At 38.5% G+C, this 13,866-nt stretch overlaps 1 protein-coding gene across 4 annotated transcripts in view; it reads right to left on the bottom strand.

Moving 5' to 3' along the window:
• Atp2b1 (ATPase plasma membrane Ca2+ transporting 1) overlaps positions 1 to 13,866 on the bottom strand; it is a 97,694-nt gene that overhangs the window by 47,529 nt on the left and 36,299 nt on the right. For all 4 annotated transcript variants that reach the window (XM_051206364.1, XM_051206367.1, XM_051206368.1 and 1 more), the window contains exon 2: positions 1,736 to 2,164. In XM_051206364.1, coding sequence (XP_051062321.1) covers positions 1,736 to 1,943 — 208 coding nt within the window. In that variant the 5' untranslated portion in view covers positions 1,944 to 2,164. The remainder of the gene's footprint in view (positions 1 to 1,735; positions 2,165 to 13,866) is intronic.

Genomic DNA, 13,866 nt, shown 5'->3' with positions numbered 1-13,866 from the left:
CCCACAATTTACTAAAAGCAAAATTTCCAATTAATTCATTAAATCAAAATCAAGGTAAAATAGTACTCATAATAATAAAAGAAACTAGTGCAAATTATTGAGAAATCCTGCTTATAAAAATGACAAGATGTGAGAGGTATATTCAGTAATGAGGAAATAAAGACTCTAGTAACTCATAGCCACAAAATTAAAAATATAGTTGGTGGGAGGGCAATCAACTGTATAACTGAATGAAGTTCAATATACACTTTTTGCAGTGCTGGGCATCCAACCTATGGATTTTGCTTATTAGGTAAATGCTCTGCTACAGGGCTACATCCCTAGCCACGTAATATGCCTTTTATGAACAAATGTATGTGACGAGGAGGGTTTTTTAATGTCACTATTTCCTATTAATTTTCTGATCATTAAGCATCCATCAGTTGGGTTTTAGATGAAATACAGTAAGTATGTATGGGTAAAGAAAATTAATAAACCCACCAATGGAGAATAGCACATTAAAGTATAATATAGCATGTCAAAACCTTAAGTAATCTCAAATCATGTTTGCATATGAAAAGCTTCAAGTTTATATCCTATTACTACAGCACAACAGAAAGTCTATGCTGTTAGTAGTCCTGACTTGAAAAGATACAAAAAAATCTTGAGGTTTATCTTGCAGAAAATGATCTCAAGCAGTGAGACGAGTCTGTTTTTAGGACACGTGTGAGCATGAACACTGAGTTCCTCAACACTATGGTACATCAGAGAACTCGGAGAGCCTACCTATCATAATTAGTAGTGAGCAGTTCACCTACACTATACAAATATTTTCAAATATGGTATGATTTAAAAATTCTTGAATTTTGAAAATTATCTTTTACTATTAATTTACATACTGCTATAAAAATGTTGAGAAAAAACAGCTTTCATAATTTCTCTATAACTATCTGGAATATATATCAATATAGTATTTTAAAATAAAAAAATTCCCATCTTACTAAAATAAATTGTACCCACTGAACACTTACCCTCATGTCTAGAGCTGTTCCCTAAGATGTCACACAATCTAATACAGGAACCTTCAAAACTTCCCCTTTCCACTGATTTTTCTACTACGCACAGATACTATCAAACTATATACTTAATTTACTCGCTCACTTTCTCCTCTGAAATGTGAGAATGCGCTCTTCACATTCTGCATCCCTCATTTTGTGAACAATAATATCAGTATGTAAAAGCTCAACTTTGTCAGCTCATTTCAAAGTCACAGCACAAACTGTGACAAGGGACTCATGAAGCTACAGCCTTTTCAAATCCAGGGAAATTCAACATAGTTTGACTATATCAATGTTTACCAAGTGAACAACTTAGTGTCATCTAATTTAAAATTTTGAGTTCTGACCTCGCCAACAGACTATTAAAAGTTTAGATTAAGTCCCATGAGGTAAAACAACTTTGACAGCTACTGGAAGTGAGAACTATTTTAAGCCATTGGCAAAATGAAGGCTAGTGAGCAGTTTATTTCCACTGAGTCCCCTGGGGGACCTCTCAGTTCCGTCCTCTGCATCTCCAGTGGAGCACTAATGCAGACTAAAGGACAAGTACTTCAGCTCACCTTTCTGCAACATGTAAGTGGACAGATTCTAACTGTAGCAATCTGATAACTCATTACTAAAAGCCTGTATCTTTCCATCTGAGCTGAATAAGCACTATTCTGTGCGCCAGTGACAAATCTACACACACTAACGCTTACCTTCATTGGGAGATGTTTTCAACTTGGTGCAGATTCCATGGACATCTCCATAGCTTTCCTGTATTTTTCGTAATGCATCTGTGGACCTGAGCTCCATGAGAGCCCGCAGCTCTGTAAGTGTAATTCCAAAGTCTCCATCATGATTAGCTTCTTTCAAAGAATTTTTCACACCACTGTATGCAACTGAGTTGTTTGCCATGTCGCCCATTACCAGTATAACTTATTAGGAGGAAATTGTTTCCCAAAAGAATGAAATTTTCACTTGATATCTTTCCAAGGTGAAAATCTTTTAAATATGAAAATCTTCCTTAAACCAAACACTCATGGTATGACTCTGTGAAGTAGTATCAGCAGCAACAATTCCCAGAGAAGTATCTTGACCACTGGCCCATGACTTGTTTCTTCCTCTCAATCCTGAGATGTATACATCTGTAAAGAAAATATTTAGGTGTTAATGGTTGATCCTCAAGAGTATTATGCATGCACGTACGCATACTTTTTAATGCCACTAGGCAGCTAAACAAAGAACAGTAGCTGTAAATATTTGTGAACTGTGGTTTTGGATCATAGTGTAACTTCTAAATAAAATGTGCAACTAGTCATTAGAACTCAATTAAATGAAACTGCATATCATTACTGAATTTCATGCTTGTTCATTACTGTTAAAGTTATTGTTGAAGTGCTTAGCTTTAAGTGGTCTAACTTTGCTAGCTGCCTTAACTTCTTTTTTCATGTAACTATTAAAATTAAATACTACCATTTCTTACTCTGTCCAGAACAGTAAGGCATAGACAAATGAGTTTTCAGCTAACAGTGGCTACAGTATCTGAAGTTGACACACTGGCCTAAGTTGGCTCACTAAACCTTTTCCCATTAGCAGCCTGTGACAGCACAGGAAGCCTAAGAACTGAACACACACACACAGTTTCCTTACTGGGCTTTCTAAAGATCTCCCACATAGGTTCCATCATTTTACCACCGCAGAACTTCTGTCCACTGGCTTTCTATGCCTTAATCTTTCCCATTACCTCATTTTCTTACTGCTTATCTGATTTATCTACACGTTATTCCATTCTTAGAGTCAAGAATTATGGCAGACCATGACAGATAATAAAGAAATGAGCATAATAATAAAATACAAAAATGAGACGGATAATAAAGTTAGAGAACCAGTTTTAATTTCTTCACTGTACTTTCAATTCATTTTTTTAACTGCCTAAAAATATGTCAATTCTTCATCTAACATGCTTAAGACCGGATTTATAACATTTCTAGAACTACACCCTTCCATGATCACCATTATCCTAATTACCTTGGCTTGACCGTGGATAATTTTTGACTCCATCCTTAACTGTTTTGGTCAGTGACTGGATTTGGTTAAACGTTACTATGATAACATCTCCTTCATCTAATCCCTTGCACATTCTGCCACTAAATTGTTTTCAAAGGCATCCACAGTTAAACTTCAGTTAACTGAATTAACTTTCGGCTTCTCAAGCAATCTAACCCCCCCCCCCCCAATACTGAATAAAATGTCTGAGAATTGGAAAAGACACTGGCAAGTACAATTGCTTCTCATCTAGTAAACTGATAGAAGGGTGTATGTATGCCATGGTTTGTAGTTCACACACTTAGCTGTCGTTGAAGTCGTTGGATGGCTGTTTATAAAACAAACAGATGGGACATACACCCCAGAAGTGATAAGTTTAGTAGCATTAAACATATACTCCACAGCTTACATTTCTATCAAGATTCTAGACAATACAGGTGCAATCTGCTCAGAGAGCATCCTGAGAAGTACTAGAATGGAAGCTACTTGAAAAAAAAACTAAGAACTGCTACCACTGTGCTGAGGAACGCTTGTTTGCCTTTGGTTAAATCTGCAAGAATACCCAGTGATAAATTCTGTAAGGCATTTTCTTTTACTGCCTTCTTCCTTCCTCCCACTTCATAACCCTACACTTGTCCAATTACTGACATTTTACTCATCTCCTAGGCCAAGTGGGTTCCCACCTACTCACATCAATTACTATAATAGCCAACAAACAACCTAGAGAGTGTAGTTGTTTGATAATCATCAGTTTTCATACTCATAATTTGTTGGCTAGACCATCATATCAACCTTAACATAGATTATTTATTCTAAAAGATAAAATAATTAAGATTCTTGTCTGTGTTGTGGCAAGGACACACGTGTTCATCTGTCCTTGGTTTCCATAAGAGACTTCCTCCATAACTCCTGGCCCACTATCCCACTATGAACATGATGAGTCTGCCTGAGGTATTTTCCTAGAGACACAGCCAGGTTTCTTCATTCTGCCTTCCGTTTAGGAATGGCACGGCTGTATATCTCATATATTCTAGACTGAGATTTAATGAGGAGACTTACACGTTATAAAGCCCACTGTTGTTCAAAGTGCCTGGAACAGAGGAAAAGAGCCATTCTGGCTCTTTTAGAACGGCATTGCCTTCACACAAAATCATCTTCCATTTAGTTTTAGTCAGTAATAATACCATTAATTTTATTTTTTGACTTTTATAAATACATACAATATACTTTTAGTCACACTCCACTATCCTTTGGTGTCCTTACTCCTTTCCCTCTGAATCCTTTCTCTCTCACTTAGTCCCCTAGGGGCTACTTACTCTATTAGAGAAAATGATACCCTCTCTACTGCAAAAGACATTAGCAGAATTAACTCTCATAGCCTTATAGCACCTCCCTCTAGCCATGGTGAAAAGTTGCAGAGGCCGATCTTGTGCAGATGTTCACAGCTGCTATGTTTTCATGGTTGCAAAGACAATGTCATTATCTAGATGGCAGTGATTCATGATATGCTTCCTCGTCTTCTGATTCTTAAATTCTTTCTACTCTTTTCTGTAATGTTTTTAGTATTTGTGTGTATTGTGATGGATGTTCCATTAAAGGACAAATGTGTATGAGTCACTTATTTTCAGTACTCTGACCATATATGAGGTAGGTCTCTGCATTAACTGCCACCTCTCCAAAAAGGAACTTCTCTGCTCTAGGCTACAAGCCTCACTAGTCTATAGAAGGCAGTTTGCCAACATGTTTATTTAGGGAAGCAATAGTGGCACTTAAACTTTTGATTCTTAGATATCAACATTTGTTCTTCCAACAGACTTAAACAAGATGGAAGAATGTTAATTGACTGGCTGCCCTTACGTACCTTAAGAGAAGGGGAAATAATTGAGCAAGGAGTAGAAGTGACATGCCATGCTCCTAATGCTAGCAATACTGCCTCCACTAAATTTTCACATTACTAAGTCATAATGGACAAAGTCAAATAATATCAAATATACTGATTTATATAATCAAATCAATACTCAACAGACACTGCTATGGATTTTCCTTGTCACCTCAACAGCCTATTACCAGTGCTTACTAAATGTGAACTGGGTTCCATAGAAAACCATTCCCCATGCTGTCCCTATTTCAGAAATGTGAATGAGGCTTGAACAGAACGGTAACAAAACTTCTACTGTGCCTTATCAGCTTAGATCTTCTTACTGAATTTAAATCTGAGAGAAACATACAGAGCTGCTATGATCATTTCGTAGTACATCATCTAGTAGGGAAGACATGTACGAAGGGATAATGGATAGATGCATGTGTGCACGGATGCACATGTACCTTTCAGACATAGGGCATCAGATAAGTCCCCAGTATAAATAAAACGGAAAGTGTGTCCTGTCACTTGACTTTTTCAACAATTCATCAAGAAATTAATTTTACAAGTTAACTTTTCTATTATTTTATAACCACAGAGCTTTGGTTGAGTATATAATTACGTTCAGTTCCAGTACACTAAATAAACAGTTTGAGAAAAAGGATGTTCAGGAGAAGCACCAAATATGCGCCACTTTCCAAATTTCCAATGCTCTACAAATCACACATCAGGCTGTTTTCTACTACCAGATTATCTATTACCTCCTTCTCTCTCTTTTATTCACTTATTTCTTCATCCATCTAATTGACAGAAATGCCACAACTCCTGGCCTTTATTAGCTTCAAGTTATAGTCATGTTAAGTGGACTATTTTTGGATTCAAATACAACAAAAACCAGAACATCTATGTTGATCCTCTTTGTTCTTCAAAGAAATTTCATCTTCCATTTTAAAGGCTTAAGGAAAAAAAATGTGGAAGTTGAGATCCCAGAAGGGTGACATCTTAAAGAAGACACACAACTCTATGTAGAACACTTGGCCTATAAAACTTATGCCAGAACAAATGACATTTCTAATTAAGTCACTGTTAGTAGTCTCAGGATTTCTAGAAAAGGATGGCTATAGCCTGACACAGGGTGAGGTGGGGTGGTAAAGCGGATTCTTTCCACACATAAACTTTCCTAGGAATGAGCAGAGATACAAAAGAATACAAAAGGATGGTGTCCAATGGGACAGCACTGTTAATGTACAATGTCAATTCCTTTCTGAAGGTAAACTGACTTAAAGAACTTGCATAAAAGTTATTTAGGGTCAACACAGGTAACCAGATTTTAAAAACCATTTACACACACTAAAAGAAATGTAGAAGAGCTAAGTATGAAATATGGAGTCATGTAAAACACTCAGTGAAATGATTGTAATATATACAAACATAAGACTCCTGTACGTAAAACAGGAAAATGTGTGCTGGTACACTAAGGATATTAGCAACAAAACCCCCTTTTAAATGGGCTTTCCATCTCTTTAATAATTCTAAACATATGCAAGTGAGCTGAAGACATGAAGTTGTGTTCATTCAATCTATAAAATTTAAAGCAGGATAATCAGCAAATGTTAGAGAACAGGATCAGTATCCAAACACACAGATGGGAATGAGACTAAATTTAACTGGCACACATGTATGATCATCCTAAATTTAATTCCGAAAATGTAACTGTACAAATATGATATATAAGAATGTACCAGCATATATGAAAAAACCCAGTTATCAAAAGCTAAATACGTTAACTTGATAGTAATCAGTATTATCATGTTAATAGTAAGTAAGGCCTCAACCTTAATCACATAATCAGGGTACACTTCCTAACAATGTGCTAATATTAAGAACGTCTACCTGCCATCCAGCAAAATGGCTGTCTATACTCTAAACTTAGCCATTAGACAGACCAGAGAACTCAAAAGCAGTTTGGAACTAGAGCTCACCAAAGAACACGTAAAGAGAACTCCATTTTCCCAGCCCCCTTTTCTCTCTCAGGCTGTGTGGATATATGCACATGTGTTTCGTCATAAAATCATTTCTCTTTCCTTTGCACCTCGACAGGCAGTTAACAGAAGGGTCACCAACTCCTGTAGCTGTTTCCCACTGTGGCTGGCCTTTTGTTGAGAGGCGCTTTGCAAACCAGAGAACCAAGCTGCCCCACCCAGTTTCCCTCAGTTATGTTTAAGTTCGGTGTGGACAATCTGAACCTCATCCTCTTAGAGCAGTGGTCCTCAACCTTTCTAATGCTGTGACCCTTTAATACCGTTCCTCACCTTGTGATGACCCCAACCATAAATTATTTCATTGCTTCTCCATAACTGTAATCATAATGTAAATATCTGATGTGCAAGATACCTAATATGTGACCCACAAAAGGGTGGCAACCCACACGTTGAGAACCATTGCCTTAAAGGGTCTCTTGAGGGGGTGGGTAGATAAAAACTACACGTTAGATCGGATGGATTGCCTACTACATTGAGAACTTACAAAAAGGAAAGACACTTGCTATGCTCTTTTGTGTCTCAGCAAGACAAACTATAATCCTTCACACTACTTCAGAGCTACTTCTGCAGAAGTGTAACAAACACCTTTCATCAGATTCCTGCCCTAAAACCCTGAAATCTTTAAACTACTAAAATAGTTTTTGGAGAAGTGATAATAACTTATTGTCAACTATTATATATAACTGTAACAGTGGAAAGAACCTGGGCTCTGATGCTATAGTTTCAGAGAACACGTATTTTAAAATCACAAGTGATGGGATCCTCCTTTGCAAATTACAGCACATCCAAATTATCTCATTAAATTAATTATGAAACTAAGGGAAGACTCAAATTTAATTTTACTCAGGACTCCTATTTTATACATTTCAAAGGACTTAAAGAAAACATAAAAGAACACAAAGTCCACATACTTAGTCAAACAAGCACTGTTCACAATGCCTCGTTACTAATCTCGAAAGATTTGTGAATACCATTCTCACCCTGTTCAGTCATTTATTTTTTCTCTTCTTGAGGACTACACCAGGCAGACTTGGTATTGTAAAAGTAGCTGCAGCTGTGTCAAGCTGTAAGCCCAGCAGCATGAAGGTTTCAACTAATGTCTGGGGTGGGTAGGCACAGGCTGTTAGGACAGAAGAGGACCTAGCCCATCTCTTGTCACAACTGTTTCACACAGCTGTTGCCATCTGAGTTACCTCTCTGCCTTTCCCAGTGAACTGTGACCTCAGGATAGAATCTACTGCATTTTAACCCTCACGTGTGCCTGTGATATACTGAGGGTCCAATGTTTATTGAGTAGAAACTCTCAGTTTATGCCATGAGCTATAACTTATCTGAAAAAGCAGCTCTGTAACAGGGTAATGGCAATTCAAATAAGGACAAAACAAAGCCTTACAACATGTTTAAAATATATGCGAAGTGCATTACGATTTCCGAGAAAGCCCATTTGAGAAGTTTTCGACCATCTAGGTATTAAAGATGTTTATTTCCCTTTGAATCCCTTTGGACAACAGAAATTACCAAGTACTCCAGGCTGTGCAACGGAGGAGCAGAGCCAGTAGGATCTACATGAGTTCTAGCAGGGTCTACACAGTGAGTACATAGCAAGACCATGTTCCACAAACCAACATTCATGCATGCATACATACATACATACATACATACATACATACATACATTGAAGAGTGTCTCAAATGAATTATACACTATTACTGTCAATGATTTTGAACAATGGCCCTAGATGCTGGTATTCGGGCATCTGTACTGGCATGGCCTTGGGGTTCTGACAGGATTCGGCCTCAACTGCAGCCACTAAGAGCATCACCTGTGCACATTCACCACTTTCCCTTTTAAAAGGGCCCTGCCCACCTCCCATCTCTCCCCACTTCTCTGCCTGTCTCTCTGTCTCTCCCACTCTCCCCTCTACCCCATCCACTTTCCTCCAATAAAACCCCTCCACCCAAGCTCTGTAGCATGGCATCTTTCTCGTGGCACTTTTTCACATTACAACACTAAATCTTTGAGAGGAGGCCAAACAGTAATTCCAAGCTTTAGTATTTCCTAATGCTTGGAGGAGAAGCATATTTTTGAGCGTTAAACCGTTAAGGTTACTCATGACAGACAAAAAATGTTATTAAATCAGTACAAGAATTAACTTAGCAAGTCCTCCTAAGAAACAAAGATACTAAACTCTGACCTAGTAAAGGCCATTTAATTAAGCCCCCAACCACACAGGTAGCTAGCTAGCTATCATCTTTGAAATGTGCTGTTCCTACTTACCTCCCCCTCCCTGATCAACTTATTCTACTCTAGCTTCTCTTGTGTCCTGAGAAACCACTTTCTAGGTGAACCTAGAAATGCCCATGTTCCTGAACCTGAAGAGCAGTCTTCGTTATTTGACTTCTTGGCAACCATTGCTGCTCTTTGCCAGTCTCCCTACTCTTGAAGCTTCTGTTGTTTTAATCCCTCCACTGCTGGACTCTTGTTCCCACCACACTGTCAAGGGACTCAGTGGGAAGGCATTGGGTGATTCGGTAACTGTTTTCATCTGGTTTAAGTCTCTCTCTGTCTCTCTGTCTCTCTCTCTCTCTCACACACACACACAAGAGATTGGCTTTTCAATAATAAAAACTTATTTGCAAGTGCAATTCCAAGACTTTTGTTTTTCTATTATTTCAGAATTTCACATTCAACTGAAACACACTATAGCAGTCTGGCTCAGAGAAAGTGTGGAGAAAAAAAAAAAAATCAGTTTCCTTATCTTTCCCCAATGCAACTCTTCTTGTTCCCATTAACTTTTCATCTATAAAAGATTATGCCAACCTCAAACAAAGCAGGGGTATAGCCTGGCCATTCAACCACATCTCTGGGTCTTTAGATAACTGCCACTTCCAGCATAGCCTACTTGTTCAGGACAACAAAGCACTAAGAATGGAAGATACAATTTAGAATGTCAATGATCAAAAGCATGGTTATCTGGATGATCACTGGAGAACTGTTTGCCTTATAGTCAGATAAGCTGGTAGAATCTTGCAAGGATGTACCTGCAGAATCAACAAACCACAACCTCTGAATTTGACAAACCACGATAAATTTTAAAGCCATCTCTGCTTCTCAATTGCAGTGTCTATCAGTAATACTTGTAGGGCTCTTAAAACATGGACTGCTGGGTCCCACCTCTAGAACCTCTTCAGTGAAAATTTACATGAATAACAACTTCTAGGATGCTGATCTTGCTGCCATTCTGGTAAGCCACTACTCAAGGTAACTGTGACCTGAATATTGACTCATGAACTAACTGTTGGATATCCATCTTGATCTAGAAGTCTCTGGGCAAAATAGGCAAATTATTCATGATTCTGCACTATGCTACTCTTCACTTTCAGGAATAACTTAAAGTGAGACGACACTCTGAAACTATTTTGTGATCTGGTGCTTTAACTGTCTTGGTTTTTAATACAAGTACATTGATGTGTTTCTACTTATGTCTCATACAAATAGTGTGAATAATTTTCTTCTTTTAAATGTTTAACATTAACGCATTGCTTTTTAACAAAATGCTCTAATTTAGATACCTATCTTCTATTCACACCTCTAAGATAAATTATACTTTGTTTTTTCCTATCCTATTGTTCTTAAACCTTTCATTTTTACAGTAAGATTCCTGGTTGGGGGTGGGGGGGGGACTTTTGAAAAGCTCCAAAATAAAGTTAATTTTATATAATCCTGTGCAATTTACCAAATATAAGAACATACTATATCTCCGGTTAAATATGAGAACCAAATGTTCTATCATTTTCTAGTCTCTCTGGTGTTGAAATTTTCAGCTATAGTCAAGGAAGAGATTTCTAAATTAAAACAGTGTTTTTTCCTTCTGTTCAGGGGCTAAGAGGCAACATGAACACTTGAATGTCACACCAGCTGCTCCACCGGCCTACTCAGTTCTTAAGAGCCTCTATCCTGTCAATTCACGAGAACCTACACTTAAATGCTTAAGGAAACAGGACGCTCATTATGTCACCGAACAGGCTCACAAAAATAAAGTTGGCAACACCAAGGGAGGCTAACTCTTTTCTGTAAATTAACATGAGCTTTCTGTTTTAGAAATTGAAAATTCCAGATTTCAAAGATTTGTCCCAGGACTTCCAAACTGAACACAAAGCTCAGAGGATGAGACACTTTCCCATGTCTTTATTTGTTTTATTTATGTAATTTCAGCTATATGTACTGAAGGAGCTTAGAAAACCAATACTCACTTTAATGCTATTTCAAATAACTTGGCTGAAAAATAAGGTCTGTTTTAAGAGGGTATTATGTAACATTTGATTGATGGTTAACTCAATAAAGTGCAAAAAGCCTGGGCATTGGGAACGTGTTGAGCAGCACATCACCAATGGTCCTCTAAGCTGTTCACATATTCCCAAACTTTCCCCTTTATTTTTTTCTTTACATATATTCCTGACCTTCACTCTGACTGTTATTGAAAGCCAGTGCCACCCATTAAAACTATCACTTAGAATTGTTCTTTCTTCAGATGTCCTCTCTGGCACAATTTTTCTCATTGTTCTCTTCAGTTCTACTCAATCTTGTCACACATTTGACTAGTTCTAAGGTCACCAGATTCCTTAGCCACACTAGCTTCCCTTAAAAAGCTAACTTTCCATGACTTGCTCTGATCCTTCTACTATAGCCAATTGGTTAATTAGCCATTCCTAGAAGAGACAGACCATCTGCTTAAGCAATACTGAAAAGAGACATATTTAACTAATGGGGGTGTGTGGGGAGACAGGGTCTCAGTATGTATCTCTGTGTGGCTGGAGCTTGATGCAATCCTCTTGCTTCTGCCTCTCGATTGCCCAATGAAAGACTATTTCTTAGAGGTTTTGTTTTTTTTTTTTTTAAATTTACTATTTGGGAAAGTTGCACAACACATCTGTTAACATTCATTTATTTCCCATTCTTCTCAGGTCCAAAGTTCTTAAGGCTGGGTATTGTGGCACACACCTTTAATCCCAGCACTCTGGAGGTAGGAGAGGATGAGGCTGACCAAGGCCCATCTGGTCTACCTAACACATTCTAGGCCAGTCAGGCCTGCATGAGACTGTCTCAAAAAACTAAACAAACCAGGGTCTAGTTCATTAGTAACTTACATGACTTAGTAACACACAACCTACTGACACACCTCATCTTCCCGGAGTACTTTGACTTTGATTTCAAGACTTCCACTGCTTGCAATCCTGGTTCTTTAACTGCCACTGCAAGCCAGCATCTCAATGCCTTTTCTGCTAGGTCTCCCACTTGACCTTTCCACTATTCACATACATCCTACTCCATAAAAAAGACTCTCTTCCTCTCAAAAGCCCGCCTCTATTGGATTTTCTTAACCCATCTCCTACGACACCTCCGGAAAAACACTGATGATTCTCACCTCGAGGTTGGCAATTGGCTCCATTTTTGAGACAACATAGATGATGTCACAGTGATTAATGATCTCAGGCCCCATCTTTCTGTATGCAGCTGTCATATTACAATGCATACAGTCTCTTCCATTTACTAATCATGTAGTTCTCATAGGTCTCTATGAGAGGCCAAATTCACTGGCCTTTTAAATCTTTACAACATCCTAAATGAGGGCATCACCCGGATCTATCTGCACGACTCTCTTGGCAACTCATATAACACCATGGCCTACATGCTCCAGGTTACATTACAGCTGTCGACCCACATTACCATTTAATTTTGCAGTAGGTCAGGTGAAATAAATCACTAATATTAAACTTAACACCGTCTGATTGAAAATTTTCTCTGAAGTTTCTATCAGTCCCTAAGATGTCTGAGTAAATCCCATGTCCAAGGATCTGTCCTCAAGGAGTTCACAGTCTCTATAAGGTAGAAAGACACATGTATAAGCAACTACAAGCAAACATCACACAAGTACTCACAAAGGAAGTGGTGAGCAGGCAAAGGATACAGTACTGAATGGTGTGTGTCGTTGAGAACAACTTCCGACGTCAGTGTCTAGATTATACCCCACCTGGACCACTAGTGCAGGGTGGTAAGGAGATGAGAACAGGTATGGCGGACTGATGTTGCCAAGAACAAGAATGTAGATCAATAAATAGCTGGTCTTGTGATAAAAGCACTATTTCAATCTCCACAGTTAGTAATCGCTCGTAAAATACAACCCAAGCTTCCATAACAGTGCTAGAATAACAGCTGCATTCTTGTAAAAAAGAGCGAGTGCTCGGGAAACGGCTTGGCAGTTAAGAGCTCTTGCTGTTTTTCGGGAGGATCAGAGTTCAGGTCCCAGGACACACTCTAGTTCCATGGGATCTTCAAGTTTTTCTCCACAGGCACCCCACACAGCATGTGGGCGTGGGCATGTGCACACACACTTACTTTAAATTAAAGACAAGTGAAAGAAGAAAGGTATTTGTGCCATCTTTTGAGAAGATCAGAAAGAAGCTTAGTTTCCTTTGTTAGCATTGTAGAAAGTTAAACTGAATGAACCAGAAAGACAAGGATTGCTTTCAGCCAGTGATGGAAACTGGGAAGCACCTTGCTCATGAGCATTAATTAATGCCACAAGAGATCTTAACAGACCTACAAATAAACAGAAGTCCTCGACTTTTGCATGCTCCCCTGTGAATGTGGACCTATTCCTTTCCCTTTTATTGGCTTCTTCCAAAGGAGGCTCCCAATGCCCTTCTACTCTGACCTGGCAACAAGGAAACAATCCATGTATGTGCTTCTATGGTGTTCTGGAGCCTCTGCAACCCATTCAGTATGTACTGCAACCTCTTGTGCAGGATGCACTCTTCCTTGCTAAATAGCAGGATGGTCGATCACTTCTGTATCTCCTAGTGATCATTCCGGCAATCGTACTTTGTCCCTGGAGACT

The sequence above is a fragment of the Phodopus roborovskii genome, unplaced genomic scaffold (assembly GCF_943737965.1).
Source record: "Phodopus roborovskii unplaced genomic scaffold, PHOROB, whole genome shotgun sequence".
Classification (NCBI taxonomy): Eukaryota; Metazoa; Chordata; class Mammalia; order Rodentia; family Cricetidae; genus Phodopus; species Phodopus roborovskii.
This window is presented reverse-complemented; position numbering and strand designations above follow the sequence as displayed.